Consider the following 20,261-nt stretch of genomic DNA (forward strand, 5'->3'; position numbering starts at 1 on the left):
GCTTTTAATTTTTTTTTAAAGCTCACATTCTACGCATTCCTACAGCAAAAACAGTTGCTCTGGTTAAAGACTGTTGCACTCGTGAAGATATGATAAAACCAATCTGGAACATAACATTCCTGGGAAGTTTCATTTCCTTCTGCAAGAGGCTCCTGCTAGCAACAGGAAAGAGATTTAAAATACAATCCATCAGTCGGCCTGTCCACACTACTGATTTAAATTGTAGTACTGATGGTGGGGGGGGGGGGGGGGGACTGGGGATCTCTGACGCCTCAACATCTCACTAGCATATACAAAACAGAGAAAAATCTAGAGGACTTCTATTAATTAATTCTGTTCCTACTTTATCCCTCATGTTGCGCTTTTACCTGGCTGGCCAGACCTGAAATGTTGGCGACCAGGTAAAGACCAAAGGATATGCCTGCTCTCCAGGTGTCTTTGGAAGAAGAAGAAGGGTTTGGATTTATGCCCCACTTTTCTCTCATGAAAGGAGACTCAAGTTGACTTACAAGCTCCTTTCCCTTCCTCTCCCCACAACAGACCCCTTGTGAGGTAGGTGGGGCTGAGAGAGTGCTGAGAGAACTGAGACTAGCCCAAGGTCACCCAGCAGGAATTTAGGAGAGCGGAAACACACCTGGTTCACCAGATAAACCTCTGCCACTCAGGTGGAGGAGTGGGGAATCAAACCTGGTTCTCCAGATTAGAATCCACCTGTTCTTAGCCACTATACCACGCTGGCTCTCCAAAAGCATTGAGCATAGCTGGACTGCTTAGCCATAAGCTGCCAAGTGTACAAATTCTTCATCTCGTACAGGTGAGCCATGTCGTAAAGATCTGGTCATCTGACAAGACTGGATTTAGGGTGGTCAACCTCCAGGTAGTGACTGGAGGTGTCCTGGGATTACAACGGATCTCTGGGTGACAGAGACCACTTCCTAAGGAGAAAATGGCCACTTTGCAAGCTGGCATTATACCTCACTGAAGCCCCTCCCCTTTCCAAACCCAGCCCTTGCCAGGCCCCCCCTCAGATTCTTCAGGTATTTCCCAACCCAGAGCTGACAACCAATAGTCCCTCTGGATTGCCAAAGGCTTCATATCTTCAGATCCTCTGAAGATGCCAGCCACAGATGCAGGCAAAACGTCAGGAGAGAATGCTGCTAGAACACGGCCATACAGCCCGGAAACCACACAGCACCCCAATAGTCCCTCTAATCATTCCCTACCTCTGCATGAAGATTCCCTACCTCTGTGTGGAATGGAGCCACCTGTGACTTGGGTTCTGCCTCGCGATGAGCTTACCTTTCTTTCCCCATAGACTTTCCTTTATGCATTTTTTTTGCCCTTTCTGAAACCAGAGCAGGGCCAAGCAGAGAAGCCATGTGGTTTTCAAATGCTGGCCAAACACGACCGTTCCTATTGCTTCGCTTTTCCCCACCAAGTAAAACAGCTAAACAGGGAGCATAATTCTTTATTAGGGTTTTGTTGTTCCTTCCTGCCTTCCCCAGCTCAACCAATAGCAATTTTTCCTGCTCTTCTAGCCACCATTCAAAACGATCAGAAGGACTTTGGGGGGGGGGGGGGGTTTTTTTAAAAAAGAAAACACAGCAGGTTCAATATTGGAGTAAGGAACTCTGAGTGAAATTGACATAGTCCATTGAGCTATCAAGAGACCAAAGACACCAAGGGAAGAAACAGGGAGAAGGCAACCTCCCCAAATGAAGTTTGCAGGTGAACAATATGGCTTGCAGTGTGTAAACCTTTTCCTCTGTTGGATGAGCAAGAGTATTTTAGATGAGAAGAAAAGGACCCTTTCAAAATGCAAAGATAGGCAAAAGGACTCTGCTACGGTGGTACGTTTATTGTGTATATATGTGTATAATATGGAACAGTCTGCTCCTCCCCTGTTCTCTGTGTGGTTTAGTTTGGTCCTACTGGCTGGAGCCTTTGGTTTCAGGTTCTTGTTAGCTGATGCTTATGGTTATACGAGGTGCCTTCCTTGCAAAGAAAAGTTCTTTTGGACCAGCTTGACTCTACTGAAAGGACTTCAGAACAAGTGTCTGTGAATCCTCCAGCCTAATTTCTGTGTAAACAGAAAACTGCGGAAAACTCCACTGCAAGGCAAACATCCTCCAGGCTAAGAAAGAAGTGCACAAAAGCCCAAAGGCTTCATACTCACTCCTGCGCAGGGCTGGAGCATGAGGGAATTGCTCCTGGGGCACGTGTGCACCCTGCGCCCCTGCCATACCCCCACCCGCCCCCGCCTTATAATGCCCCGAAATGCCTCCGCCACGCCACCACACTGGCGCGCACCTGGTGAATCACACATCCCCCTGTCCCCTTGGCACTACGCCACTGCTTCTGTGATTTAGTGTGAATTTCCCTTGGCTCACACAACAGGAAATTCTACCAGTTTAAAATGATTTACATGACAAAGCAAAAGCTTTCTGCTCTCGATAGCAATTGTCATGCCTATTTAATGCAGGTGCTAGCAATGTCTAGAGATGTCATATGCATCCACTGGAAAACCTATCCGCTTAGTTCCCCTCTGCAGAATACACATGGTCCAGAGTATTGCCATACCTTTGACCAGTCCCCTGTCTTCCACTCGTAGCAGCCCGTGTGATCTTCACAATCTTCCTCATCCCTCGGCCTGGTGGCAGCATCGCACTTCCCTTGCGAATTGGTGCACGTGATCATTCTTTTCTGTATCCCGCGTCCACAGTCCGACGAACACTGTAAAGTGACAGAAGACACCAGTGGTTGCTGTTCATGGCTGGACAGAAGCATCTCTCTCCACCGGCATCCAAGGTTTCTGAAGCACTTTTTGATTTGTACAGGAACATGTGAAACTGTCTTATTCTGAGCCAGAACACTAGTCCTAGAACAGTGATGGCGAACCTTTTTGAGACCGAGTGCCCAAATTACAACCCAAAACCCACTTATTTATACAAAGTGCCAACACGGCAATTTAACCTGAATACTGAGGTTTTAATTTAGAAAAAACGGTTGGCTCTGAGGCGTGTGTTACTCAGGAGTAAGCTTGGTGGTAGTCGGTGGCTTTGCTTTGAAGCAACCGTGCAACTCTTCCTACAGGTAAATCACGACCCTAGGAGGGTTTGCTCAGAAGCAAGTCCCATTGCCAGCAACCGAGCTTACTCCCAGGTAAAGGATTGTGCTTTAGTTCTTCGCATGAAAATCAGTGGGGGCTTAACAGGGTTACCTACACTGCTTCCCCAAAACTAGGTCTTAGGTTTAATGCTAATAATTGAGCCCAGTGGCCCAGGCCAGCCTAGATGTGTGGGGGGGGGCAACTCTGTGCGTGCCCACAGAGAGGGCTCTGAGTGCCACCTCTGGCACCCGTGCCATAGGTTCGCCATCACTGTCCTAGAATAATACTATCCACTCAACCAGCTGCTTTCTAGCATCTCAGGCCAAGCAGGTTATTTTTCAGGACTTCTGACAGGAGATATTTTAACTGGAGATACCAATCATGAAATATCTGGGACCGTCTGCTGTACGAGCAACTGTCCTTTAACAGGGCTCCATTTTTCTATCTTTCTCAGATTTATGAGAAAATGGAAAAGTGCACAGCTTTTTGGCTAAGATCAAGTGTAGCAAAGCGCATTGATGTATGATATAAACTGGATTTGTTACTGTCATATAATACTGCTGGGTGTCAAATAGAATGGTACGGTATTTCATAGAATCAGAGTTGGGAGAGACCACAAGGGGCATTGAGTCCAACCCCCTGCCATGCAGGAACACACATTTATTTGCTTCATTTATACTCTGGCTTTCTCCTCAATAGCAATATAAATATGGCTTACATAGTTGTCCTCTTCCCCATGTTGTCCGCAAAACAATTTTGCAAGGTAAGCGAGGCTAAGAGTGCATGATTGGTCCATGGGTTACCCACGGCAGAGTGGGGATTAGGCTTGGTCAATACCCTAGAAATTTGGTAAAATTCAGGTTTGGATATATTTGGGCACAAAATTATCTGTATGCCCAAATAATACAAATAACATATTTGGATATACCTGAATATTTGGGTATTCCTGAAAAATTTGGGTCCATCTGATTTTTTTGGTATTTTGGGGGGCGGGGTTGCGCCTGCAGGGGGCACATTTTTAAAGCTAGCAGCACAAACATTTCAGGATATCATCCAGAGACTCTTCTGATGATACCAACCAAGTTTGGTGAAGTTTGGTTTAGGGAGTCCAAAGTTATGGACCCTCAAAGAGGACCCCATCTCCTGTTAGCTCCCATTGGAAACCATGGGGGATGGAGCACAAAACTTTGGACCCCCTGGACCAAAATTTACCAAACTTGGGTGAAATCATTAGGACAGTCTCCGGATGAGACCCTGAAATTGTGGTTTAGCTAGCTTTGAAAATGCGCCCCTGAAGGCCAAAACGCAAAAACCACCAAAAATACCACAAAAAGCATTCGGACTCGTTCATATTCGGGCAGGACATATTTGGACCAATTTTGGCCCGAATATGCCCAAATGCACCCAGATTTGGGCTGAATTGGGATTCAGGGCACCCGAATCTCCAAGCCTAGTGGGGATTCAGATTTGGGCCAACTTGGTTTAGCTTCTGATATCTGAGAAGATCAAGCTGGCCTCAGCCTCCCAGGTCAGGGTAATAATTAAATACCATAGAATCACAGCTGACTTATGGCCACCTATAGGTTTTTCAAGAGGGGCGGGTTTGCCTTTGCCTGTCTCTAAACTTCCTTGGTGGTCTCCTGTCCAAGTATTTATCTAGGCTGATCTGGCTCAGCTTCTGAGACTGGACAAGACAGAGCAAGTGGAGGTTATCCAGCCCCCTTCCAGCTAGCAAAAACTGTCCTGAGATCTTCAACTTTTCCACCCATCGAGGGATCACTGCAGACGAGGGAGGTGACTGGAAGCTGAATAAATAAGATGAGACACTCTGTGAAAACCTCTAAAAATTCTCCAAAGAAACCTGCCTATTTAGGGGGTGTCCAGAATGGAAACAAGCCCGGGCTTGATCCGAGTTACAACCGACAGGCGGATCACAGCATGCCTGTCAAACTGTCATTACAGAAGAAGAAGAAGAAAAAATTTCAGCCTCAGCAGTCATGGCCTCCTGACCCCGTTAAGGACATGAATGACAAGTGTTTATGAGCTGGCGGGGAACGGACGTGCCTTGAAATGCTTCATGGCAACTCCAAAGCGGCTTCTTTACACACATAAAGAATCCAGGAAGACGTCCACCCAATTTGCTGTTCCTGATCATGTGATTATCCCCCTTCAGGAAAGTAGAGGCTTTATCATGAAAGCGGGAATGATTTTCTGCAGGTTATGGGTAGGGAGTCCCTTCAAGCTGCAGGGAAGGTGGGATTCCACAGTTGTTTTCAAGACCGGGAAGTGGTTGCGCCTCTTCTCAAAAGGAGAGAGAAGATGGGAATACCATACAGTGTTAAAGCCCAAGGGGTGGGGTAACCATGTGGCTGGGAAAGTCTCTCAGGCTTTGCCTGTTATTTCAGCTCTCCCTTCTAAAACAGGACTGGAGATGCTCAATAAAGACGCCAGTAGCTAAGGGGAGAGCTAAAAAGACTGGTGGTGGTGGTGGTGGTGAAAAGCAGTGGACTAATGTGAAGAACATAGAGTCTGCTCTTCCAAGTAAAGGTTACTGGTCACCATAAGTCAGCCATGATTTGATGGCATTTCCCCCACCCCCAGGAAGGGTGGAGCAGGATACAGCTGAATGTCCCTTCAAGACACAGATCATGCTTCAAACTAGTAAAGTTAATGGATGATCAACATATCTAACTTGATACAACTAATTATTTATCTCTATCACTTGGCAACCAACCGTTAGAAGGGCACCATGCTTTGTGCCAGGGGGCCATTAGATTCCATTATTCCAAATACTGTATCAAAGGCTTTTAAAAATGTATTTATTTGATTTTATTTATACCCCACCTTTCTTTCCAATGGGGAAGCAAAGCAGCTGACTCTATTCCCATCTCCTCCTTCAAACACTGTGGCCAAAATTTTGTATTCACTGGATGGTATTATTTAAATTTATACCCCACTGATTTCTAGCAGAGGCTGGGCTCAGGGCAGCTCACAATAGGATTAAAACCATATATGTGCGTACAACATAAAACAGATTTAATTTTTAAAATCTAATATTTCAGAGGGTGCACTAAAATCTAGCCTAGGCCCTTTCCACACATGCAGAATAATGCACTTTCAATCCACTTTCACAATTGTCTGCAAGTGGATTTTGCTATTCCGCACAGCAAAATCCAGCTGCAAAGTGCATTGAAAGTGGATTGAATGTGCATTATTCTGCATGTGCAGAAGGGACCATAGAAAACAATTTCCTCCCCCCCAGCTTAACACAAGTCAAATTCTATTTGATGGTGAGGGGAGGGAAGGGGGTCACAAAGTTGGCCATGCGCCAAGTAAGGGAGGTTGGCTTATAGATATTTCAACAACTTGTAGGCGACCTCAACCAAAGACCCAGTGAAACATCTATCTCTTGCAAGCCGTGCAAAATTTACTAAGATTCCACAGGGCACTGGTGTCAGCTGACCAGGTTTAATTCCTCACTCCTCCACCTGAATGGGGGAGGCTTATTTGGTGAACCAGATGTGTTTCTGCACTCCTACATTCCTGCTGGGTGACCTTAGGCTAGTTTCAGTTCTTCAGAACTCTCTCAGCCCCACCTACCTCACAAGGTGTGTGTTATGGGGAGAGGAAGGGAAAGGAGCTTGTAAGCCACCTTGAGTCTCCTTACAGGAGAGAAAGGTGGAGTTTAAATCCAAACTCCTCTTCTTCTTTTCCATATCCTTTATCTCTGGGATCAGATTTTAGCAATCCATCCCTGGATCATACAAAGACATCTAATTCTCAGTAATCTACCGTAATTCTCACTAATTCCTGGCAAACAGATTAATCAGATATCGAGGTTATTTCTGCATCTATAATTACACCCATTTGTGGTAATTATTGTGCTGTTTCTGGCACATACAGATTTCTCTTCTCCTTCCCCTGAGCCTGCCCACCTTTGACCATTCTGATGCTTCCCAGATGGAAAGGCAATCGCGGCCTTCGCAGCCTTGTAGAGGCGCTGGCTTGGGACCGAGGCAGTAGAGGTCTCTTGTGCCCATGTAAGTGCCGTTCTGCAGTTGATAGACGCAAGTGACTTCTCGGATCTGGAGGCCTTGTGAGCAGGTGGCAGAGCAAGGGCTCCACTGGCCGGCCACCCACCTGTTAAGAGAAGATTCAACAAGTTTCATTTGGTGAGCCAGTCCTAGAGTTTGCAGGGACTGTACCCAAGCCAGGCACAAATGGCTTTACGTCACCCACCACCTTCCTGCTGATTGACAGGACTAAGGTTTAGCCATAATTGCAATTCTTGGCTGTGGCCAGAGAAGTGTAGCTTCTACATACGGCAAATAATAACCTGGAAGTCCCAAAATTTTGAATGTGGCTTCTGGGTCCACCTGAATGGCATTGCTCAGGGCACTTCTGCACATGCAGAAAAATGCACTTTCAATCCACTTTCACAATTGTTTGCAAGTGGATTTGCTATTCCACACAGTAAAATTCAGCTGCAAAGTGCATTGAAAGTGGATTGGAAGTGCATTATTCTGCATGTGTGGAAGTGCCCTCAGTGGTTAGAGGGTCAGACCAGGATCTGAGATAGTCTGGTTCAAAAAACCCCTTCATCAAGAAAGCTTGCCGAGTGACCTCAGGTAGTCACACGCTCCCAGGCTAGCATACCTCGCAGGCCTGTTGTGAGGGTAAAATGGAAGACATTGTAAGCTTTTTCTAGTACCCCTTGGAGCGAAAACGCAAGTTGCAAATCTCCAAATAAGAAACAAAGGTCGTTACTTGTTTGGTGAGCATCGAGGAGCAAAGGTGGAACGAGTAATCCTTGGCTGGGGACTGCGGGATGAAAACAGATGAATGCCTTTGAGACACACTGATCGCCTGTCTCTGCAAAGTACTTCCTACGAGCTGTCACAAAGGAAGATCCCCTCTATAATTACAGGAATTCCTGGTCAGAGTGCAGCCGCTGGAACAATACTCCTGTGTGAGCGCACCAAAGGGCTCAAGGAGACGGCAGCGATTGACTCGGCCTTTCAGGAAGCTGGAATTCCACCCTGTCATTTTAGACACGTCAACTTGATGAGCCTCCCAAACCAAACAAGCCTTCGCTTTTGCAACTCGATGCTGCGGAAACCGAGCAGGGCAGTAGCTAAAAGAGATGAAAGACGGCCACCGGAAAGAAGGCCTTTCTAAAAGTCTGTTCAATTTATAAGAAAAAGAAAGAATCTTTTTCTGTTGTTGTTTAAACAGAGGGACAACAATGACTTCTTATCCAAGTTATCATTTACTCAAAGTTTAGATCGGATGGGTGATGGCTGGGGTGTGTGTGTGTGTGTTCTGTATCCACAGTTTACTGTCAGAATCCCAGAGGTAAAAATAGTTCAGTGTCCAGAAACGGCTGAATCAAATCTAGCAACGGTATTGTAATCGCGCCATGATCTATAGCTTTTGGCAATGAAAGGAGAGAAAAGGACCCAGAGCAAAAAGGAGAACAGCGGAGATGAAAGGAGTGGAAATCTTGTGAGAATCCACCCTGGTGGTTTGCTTTCAAGATGGACAGCTTGGACCCCACGCCATTCTTCCCTGAGAAAAACCAGGTTGTGACCTCAGTTGATAAAGGGAAAGAATTGTCAGCCCCGACCCCTGTCTAAGATTCTGCCCTTCTTGAATGGAGGATCCCATGAGGCAGCAGGGAAAAGACAGCCTCCTGCTTTCTTTTCCAGATCACTGGTCTGTGAGCAAAGGAAAGGAATGGCCAGGAATTCTGGATGATTGACAAGGGTGGGCAAATGGATAGTCCGGAGCCCCGCTCTCATCCACCTCCAAGAGAGGAGTCTTTTCATGCTCTGGAGGCAAATTGCCAACAACTGCAAGGGGTGGGGAAAAAAGCACAACCCCTAACTTCAGTTCTGGCGTGGGAAGGCCAAATTTATAGGAGCGTCACGGATGTTAGCGGGGAAGTTTCTCAAGCAACGCTTGGTTGACAGAATGTGTTGGTGGGCCGCTGATTAAAACATCTTTATTACACTGATTTTCAACAGGGCCGGGGAGGATGAGAGCAGAAGTCATTGACTACAACTACTGGTGATTTCCAGGTGGGTTGTTGCGTTGGTCTGCAGTAGCCGAGCAAGATTTAAGCCTAGCAGCCCCTTTACAGACTCTTAAGGAGTTTAGGGTTTGGGCCTTCTACAGGCAAAGCCCCCTTCATCAGACACAAGTAGGAATGAAGATCTCTGAGTCTTTATCCCAGTCGGAAGACCCACCCACTTCTGACTGGGATATAAAGGCTCAGGGATTGCCACTCATACTTGGGGGATACATCTTCCAAAAGGTTCACAGCCCTCTGTTGATAAGAAAAGTAGGTATACTGGTTGTGGTGGGTTTTCCGGGCTGTATGGCCATGGTCTGGTGGATCTTGTTCCTAACGTTTCACCTGCATCTCTGGCTAGCATCTTCAGAGGTGGATCAGAGAGAGGAGTCAAACTTCTCTCTGTGATACACCTCTGAAGATGCCAGCCACAGATGTAGGCGAAACGTTAGGAACAAGATCCACCAGACCACGGCCACACAGCCCGGAAAACCCACCAGAACCAGTTGAATCTGGTTATGAAAGACTTCGACAATACAAAGTAGGTATACTTCCTAGTTTCAGGCACTTCTGTATCCGTATTGAATCCTAGAAAAAATGTCCCCTTCTTCAGTTCTCCATAAGGCAAGGCAGAGCGATCGCTAAATTTTACAGGCACAGGAAGAAGAAATGCAGAAGAAATGGCCCGCAGGGGAGCTGAACCCAGGTCTTTTGAAGCCTCAGTCCCTTGGCTGCCTCACTGACAGATGTCAACAAACGTTATGTATTCAGTAGTCCAAGAATTACCTTTGTGACTCTGGTGGAGCTAGCAGCCGACTTTTAAACAGGAAGTTCTTTATTAAACAGTCCGATATCCAGGCAGCCTTGGACAAAACAAGTCTTACAAATACCACCCTCTATCTCCATCCTTGCAGAGAAGCCGCTGTTGCCAGGAATTTAGGCACAGCCAAATACCAGGATCAGTATCAGCTAGCATGCAAGACACAGAAACAAGGGGAAACTTGGAGATTAGTGCCGGCTGCACCCGCAGATCTTTCAGAAGGGCGGTCAACACGCAAAGGAAATAGGGGATGAAATTTCAATTGCCCCAGACCCAGATGCACAGAATCCATCCAAGCAGGATAACTCCTTGAAATCTACCCACCAAAACAGAAGAGGTGAAAAGCATTTAGCTTGGCCAAAAGGGGCGTGACGCCGAAATGCAGCACATAGCTGTCCAAAGCCTCCAGTGCGCTGTCTGGGGATAGTCTAGCAGCCTGTAAGTCAACAGGAGAGTAAGAATGAAAAGGAACTGACGGGAAGTGTAAAAGGGTAGCCTCCGGTCCAGTCTCTCAAAATCACATACGACCAGAGGCTGAGCTTGACGTGGGGAAACGGGAGACGATACTGTAACGCTGCTACAATAGTTCTACTTGAACTCCAAAGGCGAGCCCAGAATTTATATATAAAAAAATAATAAACCATAGTCACGGTGAAAGAGAACGGTCTCTTTCAGATGTTCTCGGCCAGAGGCGGTGCCAAGCATGCCTTTCTAATATCTGGGTGGGCAAACAGAAGTGGAAATTTAAATTCTACGGAGACGCAGGGAATGTGCTTTGGGAAACGTTTCCAGTTGGCAACGTCTGAAGTGTGAATGTGTGGTCGACCCGGAGAGAGCAGAGGAACGTGGAGGGGAAAGAGAGGCGTGGATGTCTCGGAGGCAAAACGTTTTGGGGCTGCCGGTTGCTATGGCAGCCAAATGAACCAATGAGCGTCCCGTTCTCTGCTTGTCCAGTGGAGGAGAATGGTCCTTTATTGTGACTATAACTTTTTCTTGGAAATTCCACACCAGAAGCAGCAGTATGGAAAAGCCGCACAAAGGGAAAAGACTTTGGGCTATGCAGCTAGGCAATTTGGACTGTCTGCTGCTCGACAGAACCGGGTTGGGTCAGGACTGCCCTTCGGCTTACACTAGGAAATGGCTTGCAAGCTTTCTCAAAGCACAGCGCAAGAGGGGCTGGGAATGTGTGTGGAGAAACGGGACAGGCAGTTTCCCAAAATATTGAAATGTCCTGTTTGCAAGGGGCCTCAACTCCGCACAGCTGAAAAACAAGGTAGCTGTGCCAATCTGGGCGGAAACCAAAAGAAGACGAGCTATTAAAAATCCTATGCTTGTTTTCAGAAAATGGCCTGGTATGTTTCAAGGGAAGAACTTTCTTGGACCTGACTCCACCTTTTCCCAACTCTTTCCAAAAGACCAAGCTCTCTCATCTTCTGCCAGAGATCCTTTTGGGATACTTTGCCTCTCTCATTTGTGCATTGCACTCCACGCAGGCATGATGAGGTTTCCCAATTGCTCAGCTTCAATCTTGTGCCCTCGAGAAATTGAGGAGCAGGATGGGAGGTGAAACAGTCTTTATAGAGAAGATCTGGGAATGTCCTCTAGTCTCTATGGTCTTTACCAGAGAGCTCAGGGGAAATTCTCAGAGCGTTACTCAGAAGCGACATTACATCCTCCCCAAATTCCACACTCAAGCACACACACACAACCCACACCCATTTCACAGCATTTGCTTAGGCCAGGGGTAGGGAACCTGCGGCTCTCCAGATGTTCAGGAACTACAATTCCCATCAGCCTCTGTCAGCATGGCCAATTGGCCATGCTGGTAGGGGCTGATGGGAATTGTAGTTCCTGAACATCTGGAGAGCCGCAGGTTCCCTACCCCTGGCTTAGGCAATACTGATCCTCTGAAGGTGCCAGCCACAAATGCAGGTGAAACGTCAGGAGAAAATACTACTAGAACAAGGCCACACAGCAGAACACCCCAATTCTGAAAGCCCTGGTCATGACAGACTGGTGAAGAGCTTGGAGGAAGGCAGGCGAGGTGAAGAGCACAACCAACCTCTCCACACCAACCAAGCAGCTAAAATAAAACACAGCCAAGTTGTTTCACGCTGCTGTTAGACTGTGGCTGAGCTTTTAATGATTTTCACGGTTTTAATGCTTTTCACGTTTGATGATTTGATCATACTTTGTCTTGCACAGGTTCTCTGGAGAGGTGGCACCCATATTTTCCAAACCAACCAACACATAAACGAACAAACTGAAAGACCAAAGCCGATCCAAATGTAACTGCCCTTTGCCAGCACCAGCTAAATCAACTCCGTTAAACTGAGCCTCAGACCTATCTGAAAAATACCTGGAATTTAGTGAGTCTTCATGGGATTGGGGATGCATTTAAAAAGCACTCTGGACTGGATAGCCTCGGCTAGCCCAATCTGGTCAGATTTCAGAAACTAAACAGGGTCCGCCCTGGTTAGTATTTGGATGGGAGACCTCAAAGGAATACCAGGGTTGCCATGCAGAAACAGGCAAATCACCTCTGTTCATTTCTTGCTTTGAAAACTCTACAAGGTCATCAAAAGTCAGCTGCAAATGCCTCTCTCCTGCTTTCTCTTCCACGGGCACATATTTGTGTAAATGTACAGCAGTGGCGTAGTGGTTAAGAAGAGGTGAACTCTAAACTGGAGGAACCGGGTTTGATTCCCTGCTCTGTTGCCTGAGCTATGGAGGCAAATCTGGGGAATTCAGATTAGCCTGGGCACTCCAACACACGCCACCTGGGTGACCTTGGGCTAGTCACAGTTCTTCAGAGCTCTCTCAGCCCTACCTATCTCACAGGATGTTTGTTGTGAGGGGGGAAGGGAAAGGAGTTTGTAAGCCCCTTTGAGTCTCCTATAGGAGAGAAAGGGGGATATAAATCCTCCTCCTCCTCCTCCTCCTCCTCCTCCTCCTCCTCCTCCTTCATACCACATGAAAGATTCTAGGGTAATTCAAGATTACAAAAGGACAAAAAAATTTATGAAAGGCCGTAGCTAGGCCTGTACCTTGATTGGCAGGGATGGATGTTACATCTTCTAACCTGAGGATCCGGCCGGGTAACCCGCTGACAGGCGCTATCATTTACCAATGTCATGGTCTTGTTCACAATCCGTGTACAGGACACAATGGTCTTGCGTTCCCCTGAAAGCAAAACAAAGATGTATCCTTGCACTTGTCTATTAGTTAAATACTCTATGGCACTGTTATTTAAGCAAATTCAAAATCATTTAAGGCATCAATCTCTGTGGAGCTGTGAGAGTCAGCATGGTGTAGTGGTTAAGAGCAGGTGGATTCTAATCTGGAGAACTAGGTTTGATTCCCCACTCCTCCACCTGAGTGACAGAGGCTTATCTGGTGAACCAGATGTGTTTCCACACTTCTACATTCCTGCTGGGTAACCTTGGGCTAGTCACAGTTCTTTCCCAACTCTCTCAGCTCCCCCTACCTCACAAGGTGTCTGTTGTAGAGAGAGGAAGGGAAAGGAGCTTATAAGACATCTTGAGTCTCTTTACAGTTTACAGTTGCAAACTCTCAGCCCTGACCCTGCGGAGATGGGAGACCTCCAAGGAATACCAGGGGTGAGACGCAGAAGAAAGCAATGGCAAACCACCTCTGGAGTTTTCTTACCTTGAAAACCCCAGCAGGGGTTGCCGTCAGTCAGCTGTGACTTGATGGCAAAAAAGAGAGTGGGATATTTAATGTCTGCTAAATCCCAACGGGCTTCAGCAGATCCTTCTTTTGCAAATAGTGAAATTAGTGACATTCACAAGAAGGCAGATTCTGAGCACAAATGAGACACAGCTTTTTTAGAGAGTCAGGTTGAGGCATTATTTGTCCCAGTAAGGGGATGCACGCTGAATACCGTTTGCATACGAGTGGACCCCTGGGCTGTTTTGGCTGAGGAAAACTACAGGGGGAGGTTAAAGCGCCCCCACAAGTGCCACAATCCCCAGCTTGAAAAGAAAGCTCCCCAGAGTCAAGTCACATTGTGATACCCTGAGAGATAAATAAGGTGTATTTCCATTTCTTGTATGTGGGAGTAGCAAGCACAACCATCACCGGGCACTCCCTATACTACTTTAGAACCTCCATCAGCCATTAACAGAGAATGGGATTTGGATAAAGGTGCAGATTTTGTCACTCCCCGCTTCTCCCAGGATGGGTGGGTCTCAATGAGATGAAAGGCCTCCCTCTCTCTCCCTACTCTTCTCCCCACCTCCCATAACAGTCATGTTGGGTTTGGCTCCACCTCCCGAGGCAGCCATTTTGGGTTTGGCTCCACCTCCAAAGACAGCCATTTTGGCGTGGTGCTCCCCACCCCCTTTCAAAACTCCAAGATATGCCCACAGCCTCATAAAGATCAGGTATTATCGCCTGCCACCATCCTTATCTTCTCCCAAACCTTGACTGCCCGGTTCTCTTGAAAACTGTCACTCTGGCTCTTTTCACCTCCACCACACTGGACGCTACATCCTTCCCATCCGCTGTGTGTCCAGATGTACAAAGAGTCCTGCAGGTTTTCTGGTTCACTTCTGTTTTCAGCCGAGTAGTTCACAGGGATGGTATATTCATAGTGTATCCCATAGTTTTGGTCATGGAACAGAAGCACCTGACAAAGAGAGAGTGAGAGACAGGCCCGTTACTGGGGAGTGGAGAGGAGGGAAAATATCAAAAACAGTCTTGCAGAATCACCAAGACAACGACCAACCACAAGATTCAGGTTGAGTTTCGAGAGAACGCTAAACCAACTGCAATCTGTTTCTCATTCCCATCCTCACAGATTGATTCGGAGGGCTCTTCCCTGACACCCGAGAGGCAGCACTATTCAGCAGTTAGAATGATGGGTTAAGATCTGAGAAATCCGGGTTCAAATCCTCAGTCTGCCACCGAAGCTCAGCGGGGGCTTGAGCCAGTCACATGCGACGTGGTGTAGTCTCTAATCTGGAGAACCATGCTGTGAGAACCATCCTTAATATGAGTCTTAATACTGCATTTTGTGGTTCCTATGTAGACCTTTCCATAGCTGCAGGGTATGCAATAGCCCCGTGGTGGCGAACCTTTGGCACTCCAGATGTTATGGACTACAATTCCCATCAGCCCCTGCCAGCATGGTCAATTGGCCATGCTGGTAGGGGCTGATGGGAATTGTAGTCCATAACATCTGGAGTGCCAAAGGTTCGCCACCACTGCGATAGCCTCTCAGAAGTGAGGGGGTCTCTCTTGTCCTTTGCTGAGCATAGCATCTGCTGTATTTTCCTGGTAGGTTTGAAGATGGACATAACATTTTATTTGAAAACACTGAAATTCTGGACAATTCAGATGGTTACGATGTCAGACTGCACAGGGAGGCCATTGAAATTCACAAACATCAAGACAACTTCAACAAGAAAGAAGAGACTGAAAATTAACACATCTCGGCTATCAGTACTTAAAAAATGGACTGATAATCCCACCCGCAATACAATGCACTCAACCACACCTTTGCATCGCAAGTTCCATCCAAACACTTACTGATTGGTTCCCCACCCTGGGACATGGACAATATATACCCCACTAAACTTTCCCTTCTCACTAGACACAGTGTGAAACAGACTTTTCTCTCTGATACACCTCTGAAGATGCCAGCCACAGATGCAGGCGAAACGTTAGGAACAAGATCTACCAGACCACGGCCTCACAGGCCGGAAAACCCACCACAACCAACGCTTTCGACTGTTACGTCTTCTTCAGCCACTTCAGGCACAATCATTAAATATAAATATAAGGAACCAGAATAATCTGACTTACACATACAAAAAAATTATCTAGCTCTAAGGCAAGACATCGCCTACATGCATACAAGCATGTATTTATGTGTGAGCCAGAGCCTTGCTTTTTGCCTGGAACACCCAGGGGACGCAATTATTACTATCATCACCACTGAAAACTGCGACTTCTAAGGTCCCTTCCACACATGCAAAATAATGCACTTCCAATCCACTTTCAAAGCACTTTGCAGCTGTGCGGAATAGCAAAATCCACGTGCAAACAATTGTGAAAGTGGATTGAAAGTGCATTATTCTGCAGGTGTGGAAGGGGCCTCAATGTCTAAAAACAATGAAACAAAGAATGTACCTTTAGTACAAAACTTCAGGTCTCAGCCGTTTTCCCACCCATCTGTTTGCTTCTGGCTACTCAACCCAAAGTAATTACGGCTGCCGGAAGTGTGAAGCCAACCACTGCTTGCTCTCCCAGTAACTCATAAACTTTCTTGAATTTGTTGAATTAAGATGCTGTCGATTGTGCATGTTTAAATCTGTCTTGGGGGATTCAGGTGTGCTGGAAGGTATACCTGGCAGAGGCCGGGGTAGAAACGGGGAGGTGGGGTGTGGAAGCAGAAGGCGATACTGTATCTCATTGCGGCGAGAAGGTACATGAGCTTACTGAATTAGCCGGAGGTGTTCGGAGGCCTGCTGGCAAATTGAACCATAAACAAACCCCGTAATGGGTTGTCTGGGGTGGGGCAGGGAACAAAGCCAAGGAGAAATTGATCTGATCCTCTGATAGCCTCGGTCATCTCTCTGTGCTTCACAGAATGTGATGAAATAGATAAAAGTCCCCAGACAAGACTAAAGATGAAGAAGGAGAAGAAAAGGAGCTGGGATTTATACCCGTCTTTCTCTCCTGTCAAGCATCTCAAAGCAGCTTACAAACTCCTTTCCCTTCCTCTCCACACAACAGACACCTTGTGAGGTAGGTGGGGTCATTTTCACCTTGGGTAGATCCAGTCTCCATTGGGATAGTCGCCCAGATAACCCTTGAGACCCTTCTAGTCCTTTAACTCTATGAAAGAAGGCACTCTTTACTACGGTTGTTTTTTTCTTTTGGCTGATCAGTATGAAAACAGACAAATATCTTTTCCAAGGTGGGGAGGGGGGGGGAAATCAAAGACACATCTGTAGCTACACAGACAGCTTTATGGGTCTGTGTCGGAGGCCAGCGCTAAGACAGACCAGACAATCGGTTATAGTTTTTAAAGGTTTTCACAGGATCCAAAACGCTCGGTGTTCGCCAGGCCAAGAAGGGAGAGCCCCACCCTGCCCTTATTTAAGCAAACAAGATGGTAACAACTTCGCTATACTTTGCTCGAGGAAGCAGTCACATTGGGACGGATCTTGGGGGCTGGAATTGCCTTCGGTTGCCAAATGGAGGCCCGAATCAGACCTTAGCTACACAAACACTCATTTATCCAAGAAACATACTTACAGTAACACATTTGGAGAAATGCCTTGGATTTTTTTTTAAAGGCCAAACTACTTTTTAAAAAAAAGAGAGAGAGAGAGAGATCCTTATTATCTCAATCTGGGAACAAGGCTGGAGAAATCTTAAGTGCTCATATGAAATCAATTTCAAGCAATTGTGCAGCCACATATTGTAGGTATATATGCATGCAAGTACGTGTGTGCGTAATTGGTTTCAAATGGAGGCTGTGCTCCTTTCATCCAGGTGGGTTTGCACTCTGTCCGGCTGGGCTCTGCCATAGTTTAGACAAGTAGGTTTTACACGGAATCCTGGGAAATCCCAAGGAGTTCTTGGAAATGGATCAGATTCCTCAATCAGAAGGAGAGAAAGGATGAGTGAGCTACCCAACAAAGTCAGGTTGTTATTTTTTGCACTCCGAATCTTCCTCTGCAACGAGAATCTGCTGGATTGTCCAAGGTCCACCCTTGCCAGATGGTGATGAGGACAAGTCCTTGCTTGAATGGAAAACCCTTTTCGAAGTAGGAATAAAAATTGTCAGATCCAGGGTACACGTTTGAAGAAGAAGAGTCTGGATTTATACCCCACCTTTCTCTCCTTCCCCATCATCTCCCCACAACAGACACCTTGTGAGGTAGGTGTGGCTGAGAGAGTTGGGAGAGAACTGTGACTGGCCCAAGGTCACCCAGGCAATGAATCCAATAAAGCAGGGGTCGGCAACCTTTACCACCCAAAGAGCCATTTGGACCCGTTTTCCATGGCCCCAAAGATCTACCGAGCCGGAGAGGTGGCTCCATATGGAACCGGCTCCGGTTCGGCCCCTCCACTCACATTTCCATCCAGCGCTGGGAGGCGGAGGCACCTGGCAGGGAAACCCCTCCAGGGAAACCCCTAGCCGCCTGCTCCATGGGGCAGAGGGGGATGGCGGCCGTGGCCTGCCCGGTGCTGCAGGGATGGCAGAGGGGGAATGGTGGCTGCTCTGGGGGGACAGAGGGGGTTGCAGAGGGACAGAGGCGCTGTGGGGGGATGGCGGCCGCTGCGGGAGGCAGTGGTGCTGGGCAGGGAAACCCCCTCTGCTTGACAGAGCAGGCAGCTGCCTGCTCCGTGGGGCAGAGGAGGGATGGCAGCTGCAGGGATGGCAGCTGCTCTGGAGGGACACGCCCATGCTACCGTCTGACCTCCAGGGGTCAGAGGACAGCATGGGCATGTCCCTCCAACCCTCCAGAGCAGCGGCACCCTCATGCATGCAGCCGCCTCCGGTTCGGCCCCTCCACTCAACCTTTCCTTCCAGTGCTGCGCTGGAGGGACATGCCCATGCTACCCTCTGACCTCCAGGCCATACGAAGCCACAGTATAAGGCTGAAAGAGCCGCATGCGGCTTCAGAGCCACAGGTTGCAGACCCCTGCAATAAAGGGTATTAGAGTTCAGTTTCAGATCCACATCTGTATCTGCCCATATCCCAAGAGAGTTTGTGACATTTGATCATAATGTTTTCAGGGCCAGAGGATCTGAAATCAGGTGCTCCTAGTCCAAGGTCAATATTAAGTTGGTACGAAAGTTCAGCAATTGGGTCTCAAAAGCCAATCATGACAGGAACTAGATAAGGAAGTACACTGTTACTCTGGAATTCAGCAAAATCACCATAGAAACATGGTCAAAGCATCTCAAAATTTACCATCAAGTGGAGAGGTATTTTAGTAGGTCCTTTGGCTGAGATTTTCTCCCACAAGCCTCTTCGCACGTACCGGACAGTCGTTCCTGCGATCTGAAACTCCCCTGGAAGTTCTATTTTCCAGTCACTATTGATGGATTTTTTACTGGAATCTTTCAAAGCTGAAAAAAATCAACACAGCATAGAAAACAAATCCATCAAGGAAGACAGATCACTGTTTTTTAGTCATGAAGGTTGACAAATGTCCTTTTCTTGGGAGTCTACACCATGTTCTGTCCCCCCACCCACCCCATTTCATTCATTTATTTCATTTACTACCCTGCCATTCTCTCTAATGGATCCTTTCAAAGGGCCGCTATTAGTGAACTCCTTCAAATCAAAGATTCTGTGACTGTCAAATGAATGTACTCGATTAATTTGTGCATGCATCTTTTTGACTGTCTTAAATATGAAGCAGAAAGGAAAAAGTTCCTAACTAAATGGATAGTTAAATTTGCCCCTTTTCCTGATTCTATGAATTTACTATTATTTCCTTATAGTCTAAGTGAAAATTGTGTAGTAGTCGTGGCAAAAATTCTGTTTTGCAGTTTGTTGTCAAAGGTTTTAAAAAACGACAATGAGATGTATGGCCTAAACCGAAGTGAACAATAAAGTATGGATTTTAAATAATTTAAAATAGGCACACTTCACTGAAATCAATCCCAAGATTTTGCAAACAGTTTCAGAGAGGAGTTGTGTTGGTCAGCAGAAGAAAAATTAGATTTGAGTCCAGTGGCACCTTAAGAGACCAACAGGAATTCCAGGATATAAGTTTTCCAGAGTCCCTACTCATGTTTGGGAGCTTTGACTCTCAAAAGCTTATATCTTGAAACTCTTCTTGAACTCTAAGGTCCCTTCCGCACATGCAGAATAATGCACTTTCAATCCACTTTCAATCCACTTTGCAGCTGGCCCTAGATTCAAATCCAGTAGCACCGTCAGTTTCCAGGCAATCAGCTTTTGAGAGGCAAAGCTTTGACTTTCCAAAGCTTATATGCCAAAAAACCCTTGTTGGTCTCTGGGTGTTGCGGGGCTCTGATTCAGCTGTTTTAGATCTCTGGAGCTAGTACAAGGCAGCAAAACTGAAATCGACCCCAGGAATGGAGCCAAGGTCTCCTCAAATTAATTTTGCAATGAATATTGCATCATTCAACAGATTTGAAATAAAAGGGAGCGCGCTGCATAAGGCAAGCACACCAAGCCAATTTAGGTTATGCATGGTGCCCTCCCCTACGGAAGGAAAGCCTTTCACTCTTCCAAACATGT

At 46.8% G+C, this 20,261-nt stretch overlaps 1 protein-coding gene across 1 annotated transcript in view; it reads right to left on the bottom strand.

Moving 5' to 3' along the window:
- Positions 1-20,261, bottom strand: part of ADAMTS17 (ADAM metallopeptidase with thrombospondin type 1 motif 17) — a 153,141-nt gene that overhangs the window by 12,821 nt on the left and 120,059 nt on the right. The window contains exons 17-21 of the mRNA XM_048482169.1: positions 18,960-19,117; positions 14,494-14,653; positions 13,050-13,185; positions 7,045-7,249; positions 2,581-2,733 (exon numbers count right to left, since the gene is read on the bottom strand). Of these exons, the coding sequence (XP_048338126.1) occupies positions 2,581-2,733; positions 7,045-7,249; positions 13,050-13,185; positions 14,494-14,653; positions 18,960-19,117 (812 nt within the window). The remainder of the gene's footprint in view (positions 1-2,580; positions 2,734-7,044; positions 7,250-13,049; positions 13,186-14,493; positions 14,654-18,959; positions 19,118-20,261) is intronic.

Source organism: Sphaerodactylus townsendi, linkage group LG17, assembly GCF_021028975.2.
Source record: "Sphaerodactylus townsendi isolate TG3544 linkage group LG17, MPM_Stown_v2.3, whole genome shotgun sequence".
Classification (NCBI taxonomy): domain Eukaryota; kingdom Metazoa; phylum Chordata; class Lepidosauria; order Squamata; family Sphaerodactylidae; genus Sphaerodactylus; species Sphaerodactylus townsendi.